This window comes from Conger conger, chromosome 8, assembly GCF_963514075.1.
Source record: "Conger conger chromosome 8, fConCon1.1, whole genome shotgun sequence".
Classification (NCBI taxonomy): Eukaryota; Metazoa; Chordata; class Actinopteri; order Anguilliformes; family Congridae; genus Conger; species Conger conger.
Window position 1 is genome coordinate 13,181,113 of NC_083767.1, and position 23,856 is coordinate 13,204,968.

A 23,856-nucleotide genomic window follows, 5' to 3' on the forward strand; every position below is an offset into this window, starting at 1 on the left:
TAGCCAAACTAATATTAGTATATTAATATTAATTAATATTAATACACAAGCAAATATCACAGATAAAGACAACAATGAAGGTTTACAGAGAGGTAGGGACAAGGCGTAGGTGAACTTTCCGCCTGTCCCTGCGAAGCCTCGGTCACCTCCACACCCTTTAAATATTAGTTTATATAATAGCTCATATATATATATATATATATATATATATATATATATATATATATATATAAAATAAATATTAGCTCATATAATAGCTTATATAATAGCTCATATATTTCACACGTATGGTAATACAATACAAACTGCTCCTTTTGACCAAAAGCAGGATCAAAATCTGGATCAAATCAGCGCATCTCACACTAACATGGACAACCTGGAGTAAGTTTTCCAGGCAACTAGCTGTAACTAACCATGTGTACTGATGTTTATGTGACAGCAGTAGGTCTAAATGGTCTATCGTGGTTTTAATTAAGCAATATCCACTTTAATGGCATAAAATGAATGGTTTGTTTTTATACAAAAAAAAAATTTTTGATGGCATGCGGGTTGGGAAACCCTGCGCTAGATAAATCCACTAAACAGCAGGGGGCAGCACTCTACTCATTTTTGATTTCCAGGAACTATAGAATTACAAAGTTGTTTCTCTGCGCAAATACGTACAGTGGCTCTGCTTGCATGGGAGCAATGTCCTAGTTTTCTAACTGTGATTGAATGCATCCCTGGTTACAGAAACAAGCATTCAGTTTGGACAGAAATACGGTTAAATGCAAATTGGGACAAACGGGTAGCTTTTCCTCTGTACTAATCAAATTTATATACCAAATCAAACAATTACTATAAGGCGAAATTCCAAATGTCTGCACATGGATTTTTAAAAGAGATATTACAACAATGCCAAGTCAAGTCCTCCTATTCCAAGCCAGTATACTGGGAAATATGACTACCAGCTGTTTCAAATCTCATAGTTTACCATATGACTGTAATTACACTCCAGCAAACTTTTCATTTGCTCAAAAACAAACAGAAGACCAAAACCCCAGCAAACACACAGCAACTCAAAAGAAGCTGCAGTACAAACTTGGCAGAGCATATTGAAGGATCACATCATGAACCAAGTGAGGTGAAGTCAACAAATGTTAGGGGTGTGCAGCGAAAGTCACAAAAGAGAAAGTCACGAAATGAGTAAAAATGTCCTTTTCCAGATACTAATACTGACTTGAAATAGAGGGGCTTGACTCACTGAATGAATAGCATTGTTGCAATATAGGCTAGTTTCCAATGCATGCTAAAACAAATCACATGAAACAAATGCAGGCAATGTGAATTTTGCCTCATAATCCTCAATTAATTTGGAATACAAATTTGATGGGTACAGAGGAAAAACTAATTTGACACACCTGCCTCAATACTTTTGCAAATACAATTCTAACAGCGTATGACAATGAGCTGGTTGAGCAAGTCCCTGCTTTCTGAACCATATAGAATTTAAACAAATAAAGGTCTAAGCACATCGGCTTAGGCACACGAGTTCCAGACATTTTAATGCACACCCCCCATTTCCGCAACTGCAGGCAGATTGGAGTGCTTTCTATAAACGTGCCGTAACCCATCATTATTCACACCGGGTTCTCACTGAATGGATAAGCGATTGCTTTTCCCTGCCATCAACCTGAATGAGAATAAGGCTCCACCAGGTCTCCAGAGGTCTTCTTATCGGTCTTAATGTCTGCACACAACGTGCTCCCTCCTCGCCTCACCCGCCCGCCCCCCATACACACCTTTGTACCCATGACAACATCCACCAGTGAGGCTCTTTATTCAGAAGCTGTCACCTCTCCTTTTGAAACGAGATTGACTCAGAGAGCTGGTTATGTAGTGGGCGGCCTGTTGCATAGTGGTTAAGGTAAATGACAGGGACCCGCAAGGTCGGCAGTTCGATTCCCGGTGTAGCCACAATAAATGCCAAATGCCAATAATGTAATGTAATGCAATGTTATAATGCCTTCTGTTTGTCAAAACCAGGGCCGATTGCATAGAAAGAGAATTAAGTTTGGAACTTGCAATCTCTAACGGTTACCCTAACTGACTCATACGGCTAGGCCGTTATTGTATTGTGTTCTCGTTTAAAATTCTCGGATTTATTAAGGTTAAAGAGATAAAATGTGTCTCGTATGGTTATGTGCCTCCTCCTGATCCATTAATTCCCCTTTTCTCTCCATTACCTCGAGCCTCCTATTGAGCCTCTTTTGTCACCGCTATTCTACCCAGGCCCAGGGAAGTGCACTCGTCTGTGAAGCTAAAGCCATGCATTTTAGGCATTTACCATTCAACTCATGGGGGTGGTTAAGGAAAATGACTGGGATAGAGTTGAGAGGTTGGTGGCAGTCATGGCAGTTTTGCATGTATTGTGTTGACTGGACTCTCAGCCTCTGAGTTCTACACCTAACTGAGATTTCAGCAATAATGTTAATCGCGAGAACATATATTGAGTAATAGTGGCGCAGGTACGAGTCGAGTGTAATCACTCCTGAGGTTCGCGTAAATTTCAAACCCAAATTTATAAATTATATATCTTAAATGGAGTCAGATAAACGAGTGGAACAATAGTAACCACTAAGCTAACAATACGGGCCCGTTTACGAACTGAGAATATTAGGAATTTTACTGATCTGTTTCAGGCCAGCTGTAAGCGGGATATGGGGCTGGTCAATCCATATCCGACCCGTGGCAACGGACCCAGTATATTCCCAAACATAATTGTGCTCTGCCCTTGTGCGGAGGATAATTAAAATCTCTCATTCACTTCACAACAGCCAGGGAAAAACTTGTCATCCCTTCACCTCCAGCTATTCCCTCATTGGTCTAGCTGTGCGGCTTCTACAGCTGTTAGTCGCTTCGGATAAAAGTTCCAGCTAAATAACATGTAATGTAATGCAACTCCAGTTGTGGCCCACTGTAGACTCCCTGGTCAGTCAACTAATTAACTAATGATACAGCTATAGAGCATGCTAAGCGCCCACCACCCGACATCATCTCCTTTGCTGTTTATTTGCATTCTTAAATGGTTTTACAGTATATTTTACAAACTGCAATATGTAAAAAGTCAATTTCATAATCAATGGACACTACCAAAGCATTTTATAGCAAATCAAATATTTTTCTCTTGGGTGTGTTCCAGATCAAATTTTGTCATACTTTCCGGAACATTTTACAGAGGTGTTGTAATGCTCATCCTCCATAATGCTTTGCATCAAAGGCTAAGGCCAGTGCAGTAATCTGGGAGGATGTGGAAAGAAACTAATAGCCACATGTTTCTGCACCAAAAGAAAAGACAGTGATGAAGAGTATTCTGAATGTAGCCCTCCAAATGGCCCACCCGACCAAAACTCAAAGTCCAGGGCTAGAAGTACAGCAATATTATGCTGAGTTGTTATACAGGACTGTCCCAAAGCTTGCTTACAAGAAAGGGTGTGTTAGGACAGGTAAGAATGTTCCATGACTTTGTGTTTGTGACAAAGTCACACCCTAGCAACTACCTGGCAAACATACTTGAATTACCCTGGCTGGTACTAGGAAGTACACTTTGTACACCTGTGACTATTTTGAACATGCACTTTGAGTCATATCTCTGACGCACATTGCCAGTGAGGGACTGAGAGTGATTGGGTGCAAGACACAGAGTGGGCGGTGCCTACCGGGGCTGTGTGAGGTGATGACATCAGCGAGAGTCTGGTCCGAGGCTGGCTCTTGGTTGTTGTTGTCGTGCTCCTGCAGTCGGTCCACCATGGCGATGATGCAGTTCAGGCTCTTCGCCACGTTCGCCCACACCCTGTCCTAGAATTTCCCAGAATTCAGAGTCATTACCCTCCTGTGGTCCTCTATCTCAGGTCTAAGCTAAGCTCAGGAAAAGGTAATGCAGGTTAACCAATTACTGAGGTGCAGAAGGGAGAAAAACGAATGGAAGAAGTCAGAACCCTGCTGTGTCGTTACTGGCCCATCTCATCCCTTTATATTTAACTATGACAGGCTTGGATTCAATCAACATTTGCCCTCAACTTTCACCGGAAGATGAAGACCAGCACAGGTTCAACTGGTGAGCTTTTTGAACGTGTGTGAAGAAAAAAAGAAAGTCAAACGAGCCACTTGGCTTTTAGCTGTTACTGAAGGTCATTTTTTAAGGACAAATGCAGGTAGAAGCCAGGCCAGTGCACCGGTAAGAGCCCGTGTATGAGGTGTGCGGGGGAATGGGGTTCGGCGAAACTTGCCCACTCCTCCTCGTCGTACTCCGAGTGATGCGGGATGGAGTCCTGGCGTGTCAGAGGGACGGGGCCATCCTCGGTGGGCCTGGCCTCTTTCTTCTGCACGTTGTTGCAGACGCCGGGCTGGCTGTCGGTGACATAGCCTGGCCGGGCCATGTGGAGGGCCAGGAGGGCGTTCTTCACCAGCTCGTCTTTGAGGGCGTGCACAAACTGTTCCGTCTGAAACAGGGAGCGAAACGACGATCACTCAGGTCCGCCGCTACAAACAATGCAATTAGTCCAAGGCCAGCTATCTCCGCGGAGAGCCCAGGCTTTGATTTGATTTTCAGAAGCACTGCCGAGGATCCTCGTGAAGGCCTGATGTACACTCTGAGGAATAACTGAGCAAAGCAACTCATGCATTCACACACATACGCACACACAGACAAACACACGCACACGCATGCACAAACATGTGCGCGAATACACACACGCACACACACATAAGACAAATACACGCATGCACAAACATGTGTGCATATATGCACGCACACACACACAAACTTGCACAAATACACACCCACACACACAAACTTTGTCTCTTTCACACACACAAACATGCACGCACCCACACACACACACAGGAGTAGAAACTGTCAACACTTAAATTAACTCCTTTACAACCTGATTGAAAGAACACATCTGTTGTATTGCCAAAAGATATTCCCTTCTCCGAGCAGCTTATATAAGAACCAGGCATTCCTCCTGCCAGCGTCCCTGCTAAGTTTACACAAGCCCACTGACGATCCATGTTACACCACAGCCACTAGCGCCTCACAACAGAAGGCAGCCGCAAGCTGTTAACAACAGCAGCCTGCAGCTAAGCCTTCTCACTGGGCTCTCACTGTTCAGCTCGGCTGCTCCGTGGGCATCCCGTCCCTCCAACAGAGCTGCTTGAGGGTTATGGTGCCCAGCGCCTCTGTCTAAGTCTGCAGGTCCCTCTGCATCACCTGTTCCCCTCCTCTGCGTCTCCTGTTCCCTTCCTCTGTCTCCTGTTCCCTTCCTCTGTCTCCTGTTCTCCTCTGTATCTCCTGTTCCCCTCTTCTACGTCTCCTGTTCTCCTCTGTATCTCCTGTTCCCCTCCTCTACGTCTCCTGTTCCCCTCCTCTACGTCTCCTGTTCCCCTCCTCTGCGTCTCCTGTTCCCCTCCTCTGCGTCTCCTGTTCTCCTCTGCATCTCCTGTTCCCCTCCTCTGTGTCTCCTGTTCCCCTCCTCTGCGTCTCCTGTTCCCGTCCTCTGCGTCTCCTGTTCCCCTCCTCTACGTCTCCTGTTCCCCTCCTCTGCGTCTCCTGTTCCCCTCCTCTGCGTCTCCTGTTCTCCTCTGTATCTCCTGTTCCCCTCCTCTGCGTCTCCTGTTGCCCTCCTCTGCGTCTCCTGTTCCCCTCCTCTGCGTCTCCTGTTCCCCTCCTCTGCATCTCCTGTTCCCCTCCTCTATGTCTCCTGTTCCTGTCCTCTGCGTGTTCTGTTCCCCTCCTCTGCATCTCCTGTTCTCCTCTGCGTCTCCTGTTCCCCTCCTCTGCATCTCCTGTTCCCTTCCTCTGTGTCTCCTGTTCCCTTCCTCTGTATCTCCTGTTCCCCTCCTCTGTATCTCCTGTTCTCCTCTACGTCTCCTGTTCCCCTCCTCTGTGTCTCCTGTTCCCCTCCTCTGTGTCTCCTGTTCCCTTCCTCTGCGTCTCCTGTTCCCCTCCTCTGCATCTCCTGTTCCCCTCCTCTGCGTCTCCTGTTCCCCTCCTCTGCGTCTCCTGTTCCCTTCCTCTGCGTCTCCTGTTCCCTTCCTCTGCGTCCCCTGTTCCCCTCCTCTGTGTCTCCTGTTCCCTTCCTCTGTGTCTCCTGTTCCCTTCCTCTGCGTCTCCTGTTCCCTTCCTCTGCATCCCCTGTTCCCCTCCTCTGTCTCCTGTTCCCTTCCTCTGTGTCTCCTGTTCTCCTCTGTATCTCCTGTTCCCCTCCTCTGCGTCTCCTGTTCCCCTCCTCTGCGTCTCCTGTTCCCCTCCTCTATGTCTCCTGTTCCCGTCCTCTGCGTCTCCTGTTCCCCTCCTCTGCATCCCCTGTTCCCCTCCTCTGCGTCTCCTGTTCCCCTCCTCTGCGTCTCCTGTTCTCCTCTGTATCTCCTGTTCCCCTCCTCTGCGTCTCCTGTTCCCTTCCTCTGTCTCCTGTTCTCCTCTGTATCTCCTGTTCCCCTCCTCTGCGTCTCCTGTTCTCCTCTGTATCTCCTGTTCCCCTCCTCTGCGTCTCCTGTTCCCCTCCTCTGCATCTCCTGTTCCCCTCCTCTATGTCTCCTGTTCCCGTCCTCTGCGTGTTCTGTTCCCCTCCTCTGCATCTCCTGTTCTCCTCTGCGTCTCCTGTTCCCCTCCTCTGCATCTCCTGTTCCCCTCCTCTGTGTCTCCTGTTCCCCTCCTCTGTGTCTCCTGTTCCCTTCCTCTGCGTCTCCTGTTCCCCTCCTCTGCATCTCCTGTTCCCCTCCTCTACATCGCCTGTTCCCCTCCTCTGCTTCTCCTGTTTCCCTCCTCTGCGTCTCCTGTTCCCTTCCTCTGCGTCCCCTGTTCCCCTCCTCTGTGTCTCCTGTTCCCTTCCTCTGTGTCTCCTGTTTCCTTCCTCTGCGTCTCCTGTTCCCTTCCTCTGTATCCCCTGTTCCCCTCCTCTGCGTCTCCTGTTCCCTTCCTCTGCGTCTCCTGTTCCCTTCCTCTGCGTCTCCTGTTCCCCTCCTCTGCGTCTCCTGTTCCCTTCCTCTGCGTCCCCTGTTCCCTTCCTCTGCGTCCCCTGTTCCCCTCCTCTGTGTCTCCTGTTCCCCTCCTCTGCATCCCCTGTTCCCCTCCTCTGCATCCCCTGTTCCCCTCCTCTGCGTCCCCTGTTCCCCTCCTCTGCGTCTCCTGTTCCCCTCCTCTGCGTCTCCTGTTCCCTTCCTCTGTGTCCCCTGTTCCCCTCCTCTGCGTCCCCTGTTCCCCTCCTCTGCATCTCCTGTTCCCGCGGCCAACCCAGATTTTCCCCACGAACACGCTGCCAAACAGCTTCCCTTTTTTCCCAGTGCAATCAAAGTCACACTCTTATCTTCCAAGTATCATTTTTCAGCCGATTGATTATTCATGGCATTTGCCGGTACGGGAGAACAAAGCAACGAAATGTATTTCCCTGCTCCCGGTTCATTTCTTGATGTCTCGTCACCGAGAGGGCAAAAGCGAGGCAGATGAAAACCTGATCCTGCTGTCTCTCCCACACCGGACCTTATCCCGTTCAATCTACGCAAGTGACAGAAGGTTACCTTTTTATACAGATCCCATTAAATCGTATTAAAGACACCAAGAATATTTTCGGGTCATTTATAAAGAGAAATATTTGCCTCCTGTTCATGCCGTATACAATGATACTGATGTTGACTCAGGACTACAGCATTTCTGCCCCGTTTGAGACAGGCAGGAGTTTAACCTACGCAATGACTCAGACACTTTAAAACCGCTGTCTCCACGGCTACCTTCAGAGCTCCCACAATGCAGTGTGTTCTTAAGACTTCATGCTGGATGGTAGAGAAACACGGCTTACAGCACAGGGTACCATCACAGATGCCACACCTGCTGTGTTCTTGACTTAGGTAGAGGCAAGGGGTAGAGGCAAGGGCTCACTCTATTTACAACTCAGCAACAGACCAGCTTTCTCATGAGAAACAAGTAAGTAGGACTTAAACCTCTCTGTCTGCTGCTGTAAATTCACTATTGCCCGGGGAGACCTAATGGCGTCTGAACCCCAATCTAAGCAGAGACCGAGGCACATAATCACACCCAAAATGGACTGGCTTTTTTAACAACTCTGCCCAACGTCCCAAGACCACCGTGTCATAAACTGCCTTTTTTAAGACATCCCAAGACCACTGAGTCATAAACTGCCTTTTTTAAGACATCCCAAGACCACCGAGTCATAAACTGCCTTTTTTAAGACATCCCAAGACCACCGAGTCATAAACTGCCTTTTTTAAGCACTGGTCACACTGCATCGTTTAAAGTGCTTCTCCTTTGTTAGCAACATTGGGATCAAGCAGATGGCCAAAATAAAAAACTGTTTGGCTTGTTGAACACACCTCTGGCATGATGTAGGACCAATGGACACTCGTACCCAAGCCTTTTGCCTTAAATAGAATGAATGCTGCAATGCACCATGAGAGAGAAATACAAATACTAGGCACCTAATTTTAAGTGCTACACCTTATCAGAGGAAATGGCTTGGCTCATCTAAGGACAGTTAATTTCTTCAGCTGTTTCTCCCTGCTTTTCCCCTGCGGAAGAACAGATATTTCCCCACACACTTATGCTCTGAAACATTCCCCCTCCTTTGATGCTTTAGAAAGAAATGATAAAAGGGTGCAATAATACACATTTCTGTTTAAACTGTCACATATTCTTCCATATGGTGCCTCCTTCAGAACCATCTGTGAGGCCACATGTGGAACTCAAGACTCAACAGAAGAGGTCAGGCCCTGCAATGGATCCCCTGCTAAAGTGCTGAAGGAGACTAATGATGTATGTATGTGTGTGTGTGTGTGTGTGTGTGTGTGTGTGTGTGTGTGTGTGTGTGAGTGTGTGGAAAGGTGGAGGGGGGGTGTGGATATGAGGGGTGTGTGTGCTTGTATGTGTAGGGTGTATGTATGTGTGTGCGCGCGAAGGAGTTATCATCAGAAACAGCTTGTAGGCAATATTCTGCATTTGTTCCTCACAATCTCGGCTGCCCTAATAAGCAAGGGTTCAGAAAATGTAATCCCCGAAGTACCTCTTAAAACATCATCATTAGACCCTTAACTTCATCTAAGGAACTCACACTTTTCAAATGTTACCCAACAGACAAGACTGCATTTCAAGCCCAAGACAATATATTGGCTCAACAGTCAGACAGATTTCAGTCAAGTAAGTGTATACATCAATGAGCGAGGCCTAAAATCAACTTAAAAGGGCACCTTTGGCAGAAATATATAAATAAACTGAAGGAACACATTTGGCGGGACATACCATTTATCAATTCACTGATTTGCCAGCCACACTTGGTTCCTTGATGTGCGACTGGTAAACCCAAACAAAACGCTTTCATTTTCTTCCACTTATTGACTTTCTCCAGTTAAGTTAATTCCCCTCAAATCTCCAGCTATGTGATAAATGAGGATATTAATCATTATTTTCCAGGAGAAAACCACTTCAACAGTTCATTTCTTCCCTTGTGGGAAGACGGCGGAGTTTTAAACGGAGCTGAACTGCAGCTCGCGTGGTGTCTGCCCGCGCCCGCCGCCCGCGCCAGCCGCCCGAGCCCATGCCACGCCGTGCCGTCCCGGCCTTATCCGCAAGCTTTCAATCAAATCCTCCGCCGATTACGACCGCGTCTTCCCGCGTGCGCTTCTAATCGCCCGCGCGGACGAACAGTGACGGAGAGAATGTACCAATTAAACCAAATGACTGGGCTCAGTTCCACTGTGACAAAACAATCTTTCAGAGCAGATTGCAATCTGACATTGCCAGATGTAATACATTAATTACTCAGACAAAATTTATAGAAATCTATAAATTTGGCTCAGTCCGTCTCCTTGGTTGGATTTTAGCAGACTATGAGCAATGGATAGTTTATGCAACACTCTTCTTGCTATTATATCTACCCTGTTGAGCTGCTGAAGTCAAGTTCTTTTAATTGCAAAGTGTTACTATTATTATGATGACATAACACACTCATAATAAGAGCTGTGAACTTGCTTCACCCCCCCCCCCCCCCATGGCGCGTTAACACATGCAGAGTTAATGTCCAACCTGGGACAAGGCATAAGATGTTGCACTTCACAGATAATTACATCTCTGCCTGTAAAAGCAGAGTTCCATCTTGTTCTGCCCGCTTGAAAGCAGGTTCTCTGCACCACATCTGGGAATTTAAAAAATATGACCTTGAACCAAAACCAAGGTAAAGCGTGTTGGATCTACTGGCAGACAAGTCTCTATCAGTGCCAGGTTGTGCTGGAGTCGAACGTTCGGCGGGGACGTTACCTTGTCAGACAGGGTCTTGAGCGCCCCCTTCAGGAGGTCCGGGGAGCGCTGCTGGGCAGCCTGCATCAGCTGATCGGCCAGGGTGGAGATGAGCGGCTGCAGCTGGCCGATGCTGCTCAGGACCTCCCGGGCTTTGGCCGTGTGTTCTGGGGAGTAGTAGATGCACTGGTACGCCGTGCTGAAACTGGGGAACCAATGAAAAAAACACAGCAGTTAGTGCTGGTACGCCGTGCTGAAAGTGGGGAACCAATGAAAAAACACAGCGGTTATCACTGGTACGTTGTCTGAAACTGGGTAACCAATGAAAAAACAGCGGTTAGTGCTGGTACATTGTCTGAAACTGGGTAACCAATGAAAAAACACAGCGGTTAGTGCTGGTACGCCGTGCTGAAAGTGGGGAACCAATGAAGAAACACAGCGCTTATCACTGGTACGTCATCTGAAACTGGGTAACCAATGAAAAAACACAGCGGTTAGTGCTGGTACGTTGTCTGAAACCGGGGAACCAATGAAAAAACACAGTGGTTAGTGCTGGTACGCCGTGCTGATACTGAGGAACCAATGAAAACACTGCGGTAAGCAATACTATGCTGTGACTGAAACTGAGAAACTAGGCTGCGTACACACCTCTCTTCTGCTCTTTGGCCAATCAATAATACCCCCGCCTTTCTAATCTGTATAGCAGTGGTTGCCAACCCTGTTCCTGGAGATGTACTGCCCTGTAGATCAATGATCATCAAATCGGGCCCGCAAATCCAAATCCAGCCCTGGTTTTCTTCTGTCCCATATAATTATCTAAGAATTAATGTTACTGATTGGCCAGACTGTCCTCACACCTGACTCCCAGGTAAAAGGAGGGTGGAAAACCAGCAGTACTTGGCCCTTAAGGATCGTGTTTTGATGATCCCTGCTATAGATTTTCACTCCAACCCTAACAAGACACACCGCATTCAACAGCTAGAGGTCTCAGTGAGCTGCTAATTAGTCAAATCAGGGGTGTGAAATTAGGGTTGAAATGAAAACCTAAAGGATGGGAGATCTCCAGGAACAGGGTTGGGAAGCCCTGCAGTATAGAATATAAATTTTAACATGTCATGATATACCAAAACAGACCACTAGTTTAAAAAAAAGAAAACCAACAGTAAGCAGGTAACATAGTGCATGCGTGCACAAGCATACTCTCAGAGGAAAAAAAAACATGATACCAATTATATTAAAAAGAATATGGAAGGACAGATTGAAGAGATTATGAGATGCCCCCTACATTCACAAAGAGGTCATTTCCTCCATGGTTATAACCGCTACCCCAGCCCACTCCATAAACTGCCGGCCTGTGGTGTGGGAGCGGCCACTCAGGGATGGGCAGTAGTTCAGAATCAGTTTCGGATTATGCTGTCCAATTTGTTATGTAGGCCAAGCCCTGAAGCCAGATCCCCTGGCATGGGGACACAAGGAGGAGAGGGAACCTCAGACCGGCTGTAGCGCTCTTTCAGTCAGATGAAACCCTGCCTTTTCCAGATAAGCCGCCACTGAACAAGAAATACATAGCGGGCTCATCTGTGAGACACAGGAGAAAACTTGAGAGAATGCTCAACATGAAAATGAATAGTCCCCCATGTGTGCCGACTGGCTAGCCTCGAAAATCTGGTCCCGTGTTTGTCTAATTAGTTCCTCCGAGGATTTCCAAACGCTGCAGTTCAAAGTTAATTAAAGACTTTGCTTAAATGAAAAGATGCATATTAAATATTATATCTTCATTTAGCAATTTTTGCCTCCATCCACTAAAATTGAAGCACAGTCATTAATTATGTTGTGGGATTTGTCTATGCCTTTGTAAGCCCAGAGCCCTAATATAAAACACCAAATAAACACCCATCCACCCCCACCCCACCCATCATACCAATACACACCACCTGTATGCCGAATTTATGTTATCTTTTTATAAACAAAACCTCAGGTTGAATAGATCACATGCAATTTCATATGTGTGACAAACAACAAAGCAGCCTCTATGTGGGTACCAGTGCATATTCCATGGATAGTACGGCTCTATTTCAGGATTTGCTTCTGTTACATAGCAGGGTCGGAAAGCTGGATAATAAACAGTGGTGCAGGAGGTTATAGAGTACATTTAACAAGCGCTGGATCCTCTGGGAGAGGTTTAGTGCAGCTTTGTCTATGTAGCCTGGCAGTGCACCTGTACACAGCAACTGGAGTTAAAAAAATAAACAAAGACCCAATTACTTCATACAGGCCCAGCTATGCTCAGCTATACAGGTCTGCACATTCCTCAGAGCAGAGGTGGGAAGTGTCTCCCAAGACACACACGCATGTGCGCACGCACACACACAAACACACGCACGCACACACGCACACGCATGCTCGCACACATACACATACACACACCCGCACAATCACACACACACACACACACACACACACATAAAGGTACGTACACCTATAGACTTACACAAACACAGGCACATACTGTACACGTATAGAAAAGTATATACAATGTACTGTATGCGGAAAAACCCACAGACGTACACACAAGCGTACATATGCAGACAAGCACATGAAAATGCAGTGGAATGAAGGGCATACCTCAAGTTGCAACTCAAGCTAATTTATTGACTTGCATTAGTAAGACCATCAAACCAACATCGCCCTTCATTTTCACAAATGACCAATAGGAATAGCAAGTAATGAGAGGAGAAGGTGCACAGGCCCTCACCTAATTAACTTGAGTGAATAACTAATTAATGGAAGAAAGAGATGAATACAGAGCTCCATCTGACATATGGCCAAGACGAACAGAAGACTGCAGAGACAGACAGCGGATTCCCATTTCAGGCACGAGAACTTTCAAGGTCCTGCTGGTCTTGCCTGTGGCAAGTAAAGTCAATGTGACAGAAAGCATGAACCGTACCCTTTTATTCTACAGCTATCCTTGAATAAGTGGAGAGGACAAGCGCTGCAATCCATGTCAGTATCTTCTTATTCCTTTAAACTATTTTTGAAGAGCGGAAACTATTTATTATTTAAAAAATGGAACGCTTTCATTGTGTGACGTGAGCCAAACCTTCACCTGCAGTTGCCTGGAAATATACTACACACAAAAGCACACTCCCAGGGAGACAACACATATTTTTTTTATGAGTTATGACATCTTCCTGCAGGATTTTTTCAGAACAGTTCTCTAGTTGGCTCCTCGGTTTTATGAAGCCAGATGTTTTTTCTTTATTTCCCATTCTTTCATCATCGATCTCGACTCGCCTGTTGTCCTGTCACGAGGAGCACTGAGACCGGGCCACACTCACTCCTCTGCCCTCGCCCTGTCAGCCAGTTCAGAACCTACTTGCAGGCTACTGCAGTTTTCATCTACAGGTAATCTTTACATTTTTGAAATGGTCAACAGCATCATTGCGCCTTCTCTGACACCAAAACTTCCCGTTTCAATTGGTTATTGATGGTGGAGAGGCGCAGAGGGTGCTCTGCGCTGGCTCTCGCTGTCACTCGGCACTTGAAATGAAAGCAGTTGATTACCCGAATAACTCTGAATCAGTTGCTGATTTTGAGGTGAAAGGAAAAACAAGCACGTCCTGCGGCTCTGCAGGACCATTATACAATAGCTGTGTCACACCAAGAATAGCTAAATGACCACTGTTGTTAAATGAACTGCGCAAGAAATGATAAGACTGATTATGCTTACTACTGCTACAACATGAACTAGATTGATTAATCGAAATTAGGCTTAGCATCGGTGTTAAGTGAAAGGGTCTGCCCACAGGTGGGACCCTGCTACTGAAAAACATGTAGCATTTACTGCCCGGAGGTTTCGGAATTGCATATTACAAGCTACATTGGAAATAACGGCTCTCTACAGAGCCCTCAATTCTGCAGATGAGATCCCGCGCGTGCTGTTCAGGCACAGCAAAATTCTCAGTGTCCATTTACCTCTAAGAGAGTTTACATGAGTCTATGAGGGTCAAATGTACTCTCATCGTCCTAAAATCTACCCTATCGGAGTCAAGTTAACCCAAAACATTTTACTGACAACAAATCTCACCCCGAAGAGCAAATCTGACATCTGCATTTTTTTCTCCAATACAATTTCAAAGCCCTTTACAATACCACAGGTGAAACAGCCAGCATAGTAGAATAGTCATACAGCCAAACCTTTTGGTATTTAGCTCATCCTACTCTACCTCAAAATGAGCACAAAACTGATTGAATTGAAAACTAATTAAAAAGTGTGAATTATTGAGCAATTAACCATTTTTGGCATAATCAACAACAAGCAGCTTTCACTTTCTGAGATCATTTATTTTGCAGTTTTATGTCTCAGCTGTCCTCTATCATAAAAAAAAAATCAGCAGTGGCACATTTTAACGGCGCAAATCTGCTGATTGCAATATTGTTATTGGCCAGCCTTTACCTAAGAGGATGGGAATATAGTTCCTCTCCAATAACCTTTGAATAACTTGGCTCGTTAAGGTTAAAAGAGAGTTAACTCTGATTGTGAAATATTAATAGAAAAAATATCCTTTGTTTTGGATTTTACTGAGCTTGTCTAGTGTATCTGAACCTACTGTATGTACTGAATACTCTCAAAAGGTGCAAACCCCTCCTTCTGATGCTCTTGGTAGGCTCAATTGCACCAGACAAGATCAACAGAGCATAGAAAAGCATTTGAATGGAAAACAATTCCGTATTTGACCAAGGTCAGACCCACATACTATGTGACATCGTTTCATAAGTTGATGTGTGGTCAGACATCAGCTAAAAAACATTTATCCAGACAATAGACAAAAGTAAATTGGAAACGAAAGACAAAGACTCATTACCTAATTCAAATAGGATTATTTACATTTGATGGGAATTTCCCTCAATGCAGTCTCAAATAAATGGTCTTTGCATCAGTGGACATTTTATGCATGTGGAATTCTCATCATGATTCACACATTGCATGCTCTGGATTTTCTGGACTGCACTGTCAACAAATTATTTGATCTGTGGCTGAACTTGCCAGACTAAATACAATAATTTGGTGTTTTACAGGTCTACTATAGCAACAGTACCTGCCATTTAGCAATTACAAGCCAAGCAGCCTGACTCATCACAGAGATGAAAGGTTAGGACAGCTCAGCTTTCATAGGTTAACAGAAAATATTAAGGCGGGTTAAGAGAGACAATGTGATGTTTGTATGGTAAATGATTGGTTAGCTATATAGCATAAAGGCTAGGATATTTCCTACTGTTACTTTGGAATTCTCTGGTCTCTTGACGCGTCTTGCACAGAGCACAAAGATTCCCCTGATTAATCTGTTTTATTGCAAACTAAAGATTTCTAGTTTGAAAAAGTGTTTCTTCAACATCACTGCTGCCGAACAACTTCACCCACCTAAAAGGGACAAGGAGGAACAGCGACAGAAATATTTCCACCACAAGAGTAATTAACTTTTAACCACACTTACATTTCCAAATGGAAATGGCCAAATTTAGCTCAATATTAAAACTGTTTATCAATAGACTTTACAGGTGCTCCAACCAACTGTGAGCAATTAAGCAAAGAATCACTTTTATTTCAGTTGTATATATCCTTCAGAACAAACAGCTACTGTCATATACACTCATGAACAAGTAGCACATTCCAAAATTCAAAAGCAGCAATTCAAAACATTCAGAATGATTGTGTAATAACCTTTGTAAGCTTTCACAGTCGATAAGATCTATATTTGACAGGCAGCCCAGTGGAGACTGGCCACAAAGGCAGTCAGAGAGCTGTTGCAAATGTCTTTTCCTACTGCTTCCATGTATTGTATTTCAGTGCACCACCAGGGTAAAGCGGGAGGCAAAGCAATGCTAAGCTACTATAATGCCCAGGACCAAGGCTGAAACAGGTTAACGGGCTGAAGTTAGCATAGCTACAGAACAGGCCCATTTCACTTACGGATGCCTTAGAACAGGGGTTTACAATTCCTGCGTACTGGTTTTTGTTCCTACCGATTGCCTTGTTTTTAATTTGCTGATAGCTCTATAAATTACCTGTACTTGAGTACAGTAAAATCATGAGTCTGCAGCTGTAGCCGGTACTCATACACATGTCAGATAAGATATGATTGAGTCAATTAAATAATTAAGAGCAGAAGTTGGCACAAAACCCTGAAATGGATCGGCCCTTGTTGTGCACCCCTGCCTTAGAATGATGTGGGACTGCAACTGTGGAAACAATGCACAGGCGCCTCTGGCCCCGTTTCAGACACATGAAAGGATTTTTAAAAACGAATTTCACGGCCAGTCATAATCCATTTAACTGTCAGATTACCTTGGGAGGTGCCAATATTATTCTCAGATCCACTGGTCCAAAGGGCATATCCATATCTTCATCCCTTCTGCTAATACTCATCAAATAACACTTACAAGGATAAACAGGCACGGTGGGAGCTAATCGGTAAAAGTTAAATAATGGCTGAATAATGATTATTGCCATCAGCAGCAAATATTTTAATATAGGGTATAATTTGTTATATTACATTAGCATTATCTAGAGTGGCATACAATGCAAGAGAATTGAACAGAAAAGGCATTATAATTCATGAAATGTTACACTGTCTACGCCATTCATTGTCTTTGTTAATCAACTCTACACGTAGGCCTATGTTTAGCTTGCTGTTATTGCCAAGCCATTTGGAAGACAGTGACTTGAAATTCAGATTTGAAAGCTCACACACAACAGCATCTGTCTAATGCAGTAGAATTTCATGTGAGGAACATTCTGCCCAAAAGTTCAGAGCCAGCTGTCAAGGTAAAACTCACAACAGCGCCCCCAGCCACAATAAGACAGAATTACATTATGTGTAATGTAATTTGCATGGTTCGCAATGGACAGGAATGGGACAAGTTCCGAAGTGCACACGTACGTCTTTTTCTCTGCCTCGAACCGGCTCAGCAGTCTCTGAAGGCCTCCGTTCTTAAAGCCCTGGTAATGGGCCGCGGGGGCTCCGACAGTCACCACATCGTAGCATGCGTCTGAGGAAACAAGGTTATCGTTCAGCTTCACACACACAAACACATTTCACATTCACAACACAAATTCTCCTCGTGCTACAGGCCTCAGTTGCTTTCCTGCTATGTTTCGCCTCAACTCGACTTTTACAACTCAAGCCAACTCAGTTAGGAACAGAGGGGCCACCTTCAATTGAGTCTTCCCAACCTTAAGTAAGCAAGCTCTCGTTCAAGCCCCTCCATATGTTTACTGTCATCAGACTGCCACTGCTGTACTGCAGTACCTACACTGAAAACTCCAAGAGCAGTCTTAAGCCCGCAGCTTTCACCATTTCGATCCCTCCTGCCCTCTAAACTAGTTTGAAAATCTACCCTCAGCCCTTATAAAGGTACTGAGGCCATCATGAGCATATACTATATATATATATTTGTGTGTCTGCAATTGTGCATCTTTCTTAATTTACAATACATTTTCTCTTTCTCTTTAATTGTTCTGTTCTACAGCCTTATTTAATATGATTAATGACCTTCAAAATGACCTTAGAAAATGAAGAGGCAGCATTGCCTGTAGCAAAAAAACCAAAAACACAACTGTCTTTGAGGAATTTAGTTTTTTGTGCGCAAACATGAATATGGCTTCAGGGTTTGTAAATAAATAAAATTCAATATGTCAATTTCTAAAAATGTTCCTCAACGTGCTTCAAAACCAACAGCTAAGATCAGAAAATGTGTTTGTTGGGGCACATCCAGCACGCCGACAGGACCAGGCCCTGGTAAGACCAATTTAGACATTCCAAGCATCGACCAGTTTCATTTCTTTTTCAGCAACCGGAAAACAGAGGTAACTTGGCGCAACTTTTTAGAACTCCGCTACAGACCTTAAGTTTTGGCAGGAGTTGGAACGATTGCTTCAGAGCTCTGTATTTTATCTGTTTGTGCCAGGTCAGCTAATAACAGCCCCCACAGAGCCAGTGCTCCAGAGACTCCGAACAGGAGCCCCACTTTCCCGGATGGTAATTAATAACGCTCTGCTCAGAACGGGCGGCCATGACGGCGGGTTTCTCCGGCGCAGCTATTCGCGTTCAGCGCTTTTAATGACTCCATTTACCATCATCTTTCATTAATGGCCCTCCGATTCTCCGCCCGCCCCTCGGCGCAGGAATTTTAAAACAAGCCTTTGATCCGTTCCCTCGCAACAGCCGGTGTCGCGGAGAACCGGGAGGAAGTGAGAGGAAGCTTGGTCGTTCGCGCTCCAATTTGGGCTCCGACCGCTTTGTTTTTCTCCGTCTTCAAAGACCTGACAGGGGCTGAGATGCCGTCTCAGTGAGGGAGAGGGGAATTGATTGCTGTTGTGCTGAAGATTAACGGGACTCATATTTAAGTCATCCCTGAGTCCTGTTTAAATGAGATAAAATATACATAATGTTGCCTTTAGCGAGCAGTCCAAAGATTTTTTCTTTTTTTAAACACCGTTCCCTTTTTACTGGAGAGCCAAGTGAAGTGTTCCATTTAGACTGCCGTTAAGACAGACTTTACCTTCTCCTGGCGAAGGGGGAAATTGACAGGAATTACTGATAAAGAAGAGTCTATTTCCTGTCTCTCTCTTTCTGACACACCCAAACGCAGACACAAAGTCTAAAAAAAGGGTCTCACAAAGCCAGGAAGTGACATGCTTACTTTGAGTCTTTCATCGTGAAATGTGCCAGCAATGTGTTAAATTCAGTCACTTTAACACAAATGCCAAGCAGAGCTAACTAGGCAATGACGTTGATTGTTTAATAAACAAGCTAAGTACAAGCAGCAAAATGTTCCTGTTTTCTCACGATGTCAGGCAGCTAATGTACAGTACGTTGGGGTGGTGGTTAGTATGATGCTTTGACCCCCACAAGCAAAGTACATGTAAACATCAGGAAGATTAATCACCTCTGTTTCGTGGTGACTAAGCCCACGGCTAACACGCATCTGAGACAGGTGGTTCATCCCCCTTTACCTTTACAGCGGATTTTAAAAAGCTTATATCGTACAACTGAATCCAAAGCGGGCCCACTGGGGCATGAACAGGCTGCTTCTGTTTAACATTCACATGTACCACAAACGCGTACTCATTATCGCAGAAACGACTGCGGCTCAAGAGCGTTGCCTGCTCTCCCGATCCCTTCCGTCAACACAGCTCGCGGCTCCGCTGCGGTTATGCGTGTCAAAGCCCGTCTCTCTCTTCTCGTGCAATCAATCAAACTGTAAATACCCAGACGAGGCGCTAGCTCGGACGTTAGCCGGCGACTCGCTGGCGCCGGCCTTCGTTAGCGCATTCGTATTTCTGTCCGCCCCGTCGTAAAACGCCCCCTGTCTGGGTCCTGCCGGCGTTCCCGCTAACTGCGCGAGGCCGGCTGTCTCCGCACCGGGGGGAGCGGAGTCCTGGAAGAGGCGAGGTGTGACCTTGGAGTTCCAGGGCCTAGAACTGTCAGTCCCCGTTACCTGCGAATGGGCCCTGAAGCTTGCCAGACCGCGAGACCCGCTCTTCTGCTCGAGGATGGAAATAGACGGCGGTGTCCAGAGTTTATGTGGGAGAAATACACCTGTTCTGAATCGAGTCATTAGGTCCTGCCTAGGAGAGTCCGGCTGAATGAACGAGCTGTACCGTACCTGTTTTTTTGGGGCAGGTAACTTGCATTCTTTGAGTGTGAAGATTGATGGGGATGAATTCTAAATATTTCTCTGATTTACTGCAGCTCGGCTTGAAAGATGACCCTGTGGGGAGGAAAAAGAAAAAAAAGCATAATATTAAGATGCTGTTTTATTTCAACAAAGGAATGAATAATTTCTTAGTGCCGTTACAAAGAGGTCTGTTCATGGTCCCCCCCCTTCCAACTGCACTCTTCCTCCCCTCTCCAGAATGACACATCTGCACAAAGTTACTTGGTTTGGTACTTCATCACATCTCCACTTTAGGAGCTAAAAAGAATCATGTGGAATCTGGAGAGAGAAAAAAAAAAAAAAAACTTCCTCCATTGTCATTGACAGTAACTGCATCCACGTGCCCATGGTAATCAGCACACACTTCAGTATATAAGCAGTGACAATCCAACAAATGATCGAATGAAAAGCATATTCCATTTGGTTATTAAACAGTGTCAACAATAATGTAATCCATTATGGCAGAATGGAACGCGATATTAATGAGAATACGTAATCTTTCAACGTAATTGCAAGTTTCTTCCTGCAACTTTAAAATGAGTTAATATCCTGTAAGAAATCCTGTAAAAAATCACTAATGTGCAGTTTAATCTTTTAAGCAGTGGATTTAAGGGTACCTGTGCCACCTGCTTTGTACAAAATACCCAATTAAAATTTTCCAACACAGATAATACCAAGTCTTTGTTTATGGCTTACAATAAGCTAAACATAAGCTCTATCTGACACTATAATATCAATTTGAATAATGTTCACTGAAAGGCAAATACACTTTACACCAGTTTACAATAAAACAGAAGTTATCATTATTTACTTAATTGCAAACTTAAGGAGTGCTATTTTGAAGTTTTGTCCTCCAATGACTGAAAATGATCCAAACCCTATACTGGTATGCCGGCCAATAAACAGTCATATTTCAAAGCGGCATTTGTCAGCAACGCAAAAAAATTCCAAACAACTCCCAACATCTCATCTTCCATACTCAAACATCTATGCACACCCAAGCAGGGTATTAATGTATGCGAGAGCGTCAACGTTCTGCCATTACCGTGACGCCTCACTGGTCCCTACGCCAAATTCCTTCAGAAGAAAAAACACATAACTCATGTTCCTGGCACTTCTGTTGTGACCTCATATGGTTTGCTTGAAACTTAAACCTCAGTGACCACAGCGGAACCTCCAGCAGCAGTTATTCTTCTGAGCACCGAGAACAATCTGGTTACTATTCTTGAAACATTTATAACAATTGGACCTTCCTGGAATTCGTCATGAGGAGTAAATAACACTCTCACAGCAAAGCTGAAGAAGGCTCACCTTGGCAGAATATTACTATGGAACTGTGATCCTCCCCTAGCCACGACAAAAAAGAAAGCGTCATAAATGACACTTTTGCCAGAATGAATGGCTAACAAAAAGAAGGTAGACAGAAAATTCAGGTCAATGACCTTGATAATTTATCCATCAAACATTTGGCTCCTCGTGGCCACCCGTAGGGGCCTGAGCTGGGCTCCACAGCAGCCCTCTCCAGGGCCGGGGCTAACGTCAAACCCATCTGTCAGATTATTCGCTTGTCACTCCGTCAGCTGGGTGTTTCTTTGGGAGTCAAAGTAATGGTGTCGGTGACAGAGGCGCATTAGATGAATTAGTCAGATCAAGTCCCCATCTGTCCGCCCAGGTGGTCCCCAGTCACAAAGGAAATTCTGCTGCTCTGACACATTGCTGCAGTACATAATGAGTGTACGTACTTTCCCAAATAAAGGACTGGACCAGCAGAATGCAATATGAGAGTCCAGCATGCACTGAAGTCAAAACAAAACTCACTACATAATGTATCTACTCGGTAGTAACCATTTTACGGTCACCAATATCATCTAATTATTCATTCATCATTTCTAAAAGGCAATTTTTTCCCCACTCAAAAAATCCAAGCAAAGCACACCTTTATCAAAAACACGGACACCACCTAAGATATGAACCAGGAACCTGACAGTTTCAAATGCAAATCTCGACTCCATTACTCTATACTGCCATCCAGTGACAAATCTGTTGTACATGTTAAAAAATCCATGAAGAAACATAGTCCAAGATTATAATAGAAGAAAGTTTGTCTGAGGCCTAAACTCCCCCCAGCCAATCCCCCTCCACACACACACACAGGCGCGCACACACACGCACACACAGACAGACACACACACACACACACACACACACGGACGCGTGCACACCTCCCTTTTGCTTCCAAACCATCAGTCAAATTTTCCGACAAGATGGAATCAGCCAAAGAATATTTGCTTTTAAATGTTTTAACCACGTTCAGCGTTTATCATTTGATTCTCACCAAGAAGCTGCTTCCATGGCGAGTTCCAATGTTTACAAACCGGCCGGGAGGAACTGACATTTCATTACACTGAAAACAAAAGAGTGTTCTTATCAGATCGGCAGAATGTATGGAGCAGAATCCATCAGTACTAAGTATTAAAATATTATTATTGCTCGCCCTCTTATGGGCATGTTTTTGCCTCTGACTGCCAATACTGCAGCTTTGAAGAGCCAATAGGATTTCAGCTTTGCTTCTCTTACACATTACAGAAAGAGCACTTTCTCTGGAAAATTATTATCGTGTAAAATAATGAGAACTATTCTACTTTCTTTACAATAGCCATGATGACGCACTCCAAGGTCATGGACCATGCACAATGATGCAAAGTAGGACTAGATGTGCTGTTTTGTTTGGCATGGCTTATTGACCCTGTGTTCACCCAGCCATAAAAATAAAGAAATGACCATATCTGCAGAACACCATAAATTTTAATAGCAGGAGCGCCACGTGTTCTTAATAACAGTGAATTGTTATATTCTACTTTTCACTGTAAATATAAAAGTCTAACAGTACCGCCTTTAAAATCAACTGCTTGAATGTACGCGTCATTAACGGCAAACATTTCTAAGCTTCAATGCCTCGCTTTCAATTCCTCTCAAGTTGAGGCAGGACGTATGGTAGAATGCTCGCTTCTTTAGCGTAGGCTGCATACCAAACACGCCTTAGGGCACGCTTGGTGCAGCAAACAAGAGGAAAATCAAATTACCAGCCAATTCAGGGGCAAAGGTGAGATCGATGAACAGAGAATTGTGCACCGTCGACTGCCTGTGTGCTCAGCATGTCTTATAGGAGACCCCTTCGCTTCAAGCGACTTTGTGATTTCTTTTAATCAACCACAAACCACTGCAACTATAACGGTTCTAACTGGGGTCCTCCATAAAACCTTGGCAGTACTTACAGTCACTTTTATTTGGTACATGGCATACTGACTAAACTACAGACTTTAATCCCTGGGGGAAAAATAGTCCCTGCTGCTGAGAAAAATTCTTCATGCAGCCTAAAATTGCCTGCTGCTACTGAGAGTCAACTGCATCATCGCCAAAGAAAAGTTCACTAGCTCACCATCACCGAAAGGAAATAAAACGTTATAGGCTATTAACTAATGTTAGCTTGCAAAATAAAATGAAGCAATTTATCGAAATATGACGCTGTATTCGAGCCTCAGTGCCATGCAAGTGAACAGAGCCAATTTCGATGTGAAGTATACACACCTGTTCGATCTGTTCTCGTTAGCAAGGTTATACAAAATTAATGCACACCCACATGACACATCTCAAATCCATTCAGAATGCAGTATTTGCCCCAAGGGGTTGGTTATTTTTCAGTGCTGTGGAATAAATAGTAATAGGTGACTGTGCTTATTTGTAAATACAACTACAATAATAATAATAATAATTATTATTATTATTATAATAAAGGTACATGGATATTCATGCTTCAACATGACAACAGACTGCTTCGATGCAAACTAAAA

The 23,856-nt window shown here is 44.6% G+C and overlaps 1 protein-coding gene across 13 annotated transcripts in view; it reads right to left on the reverse strand.

Annotated features, from left to right (window-relative positions):
* inpp4b (inositol polyphosphate-4-phosphatase type II B) overlaps positions 1 to 23,856 on the reverse strand; it is a 239,482-nt gene that overhangs the window by 18,898 nt on the left and 196,728 nt on the right. For all 13 annotated transcript variants that reach the window (XM_061251274.1, XM_061251273.1, XM_061251270.1 and 10 more), the window contains 5 exons: positions 19,955 to 20,059; positions 17,227 to 17,335; positions 10,304 to 10,487; positions 4,269 to 4,481; positions 3,699 to 3,837 (listed from right to left, as the gene is read on the reverse strand). In XM_061251274.1, the coding sequence (XP_061107258.1) occupies positions 3,699 to 3,837; positions 4,269 to 4,481; positions 10,304 to 10,487; positions 17,227 to 17,335; positions 19,955 to 20,059 (750 nt within the window). The remainder of the gene's footprint in view (positions 1 to 3,698; positions 3,838 to 4,268; positions 4,482 to 10,303; positions 10,488 to 17,226; positions 17,336 to 19,954; positions 20,060 to 23,856) is intronic.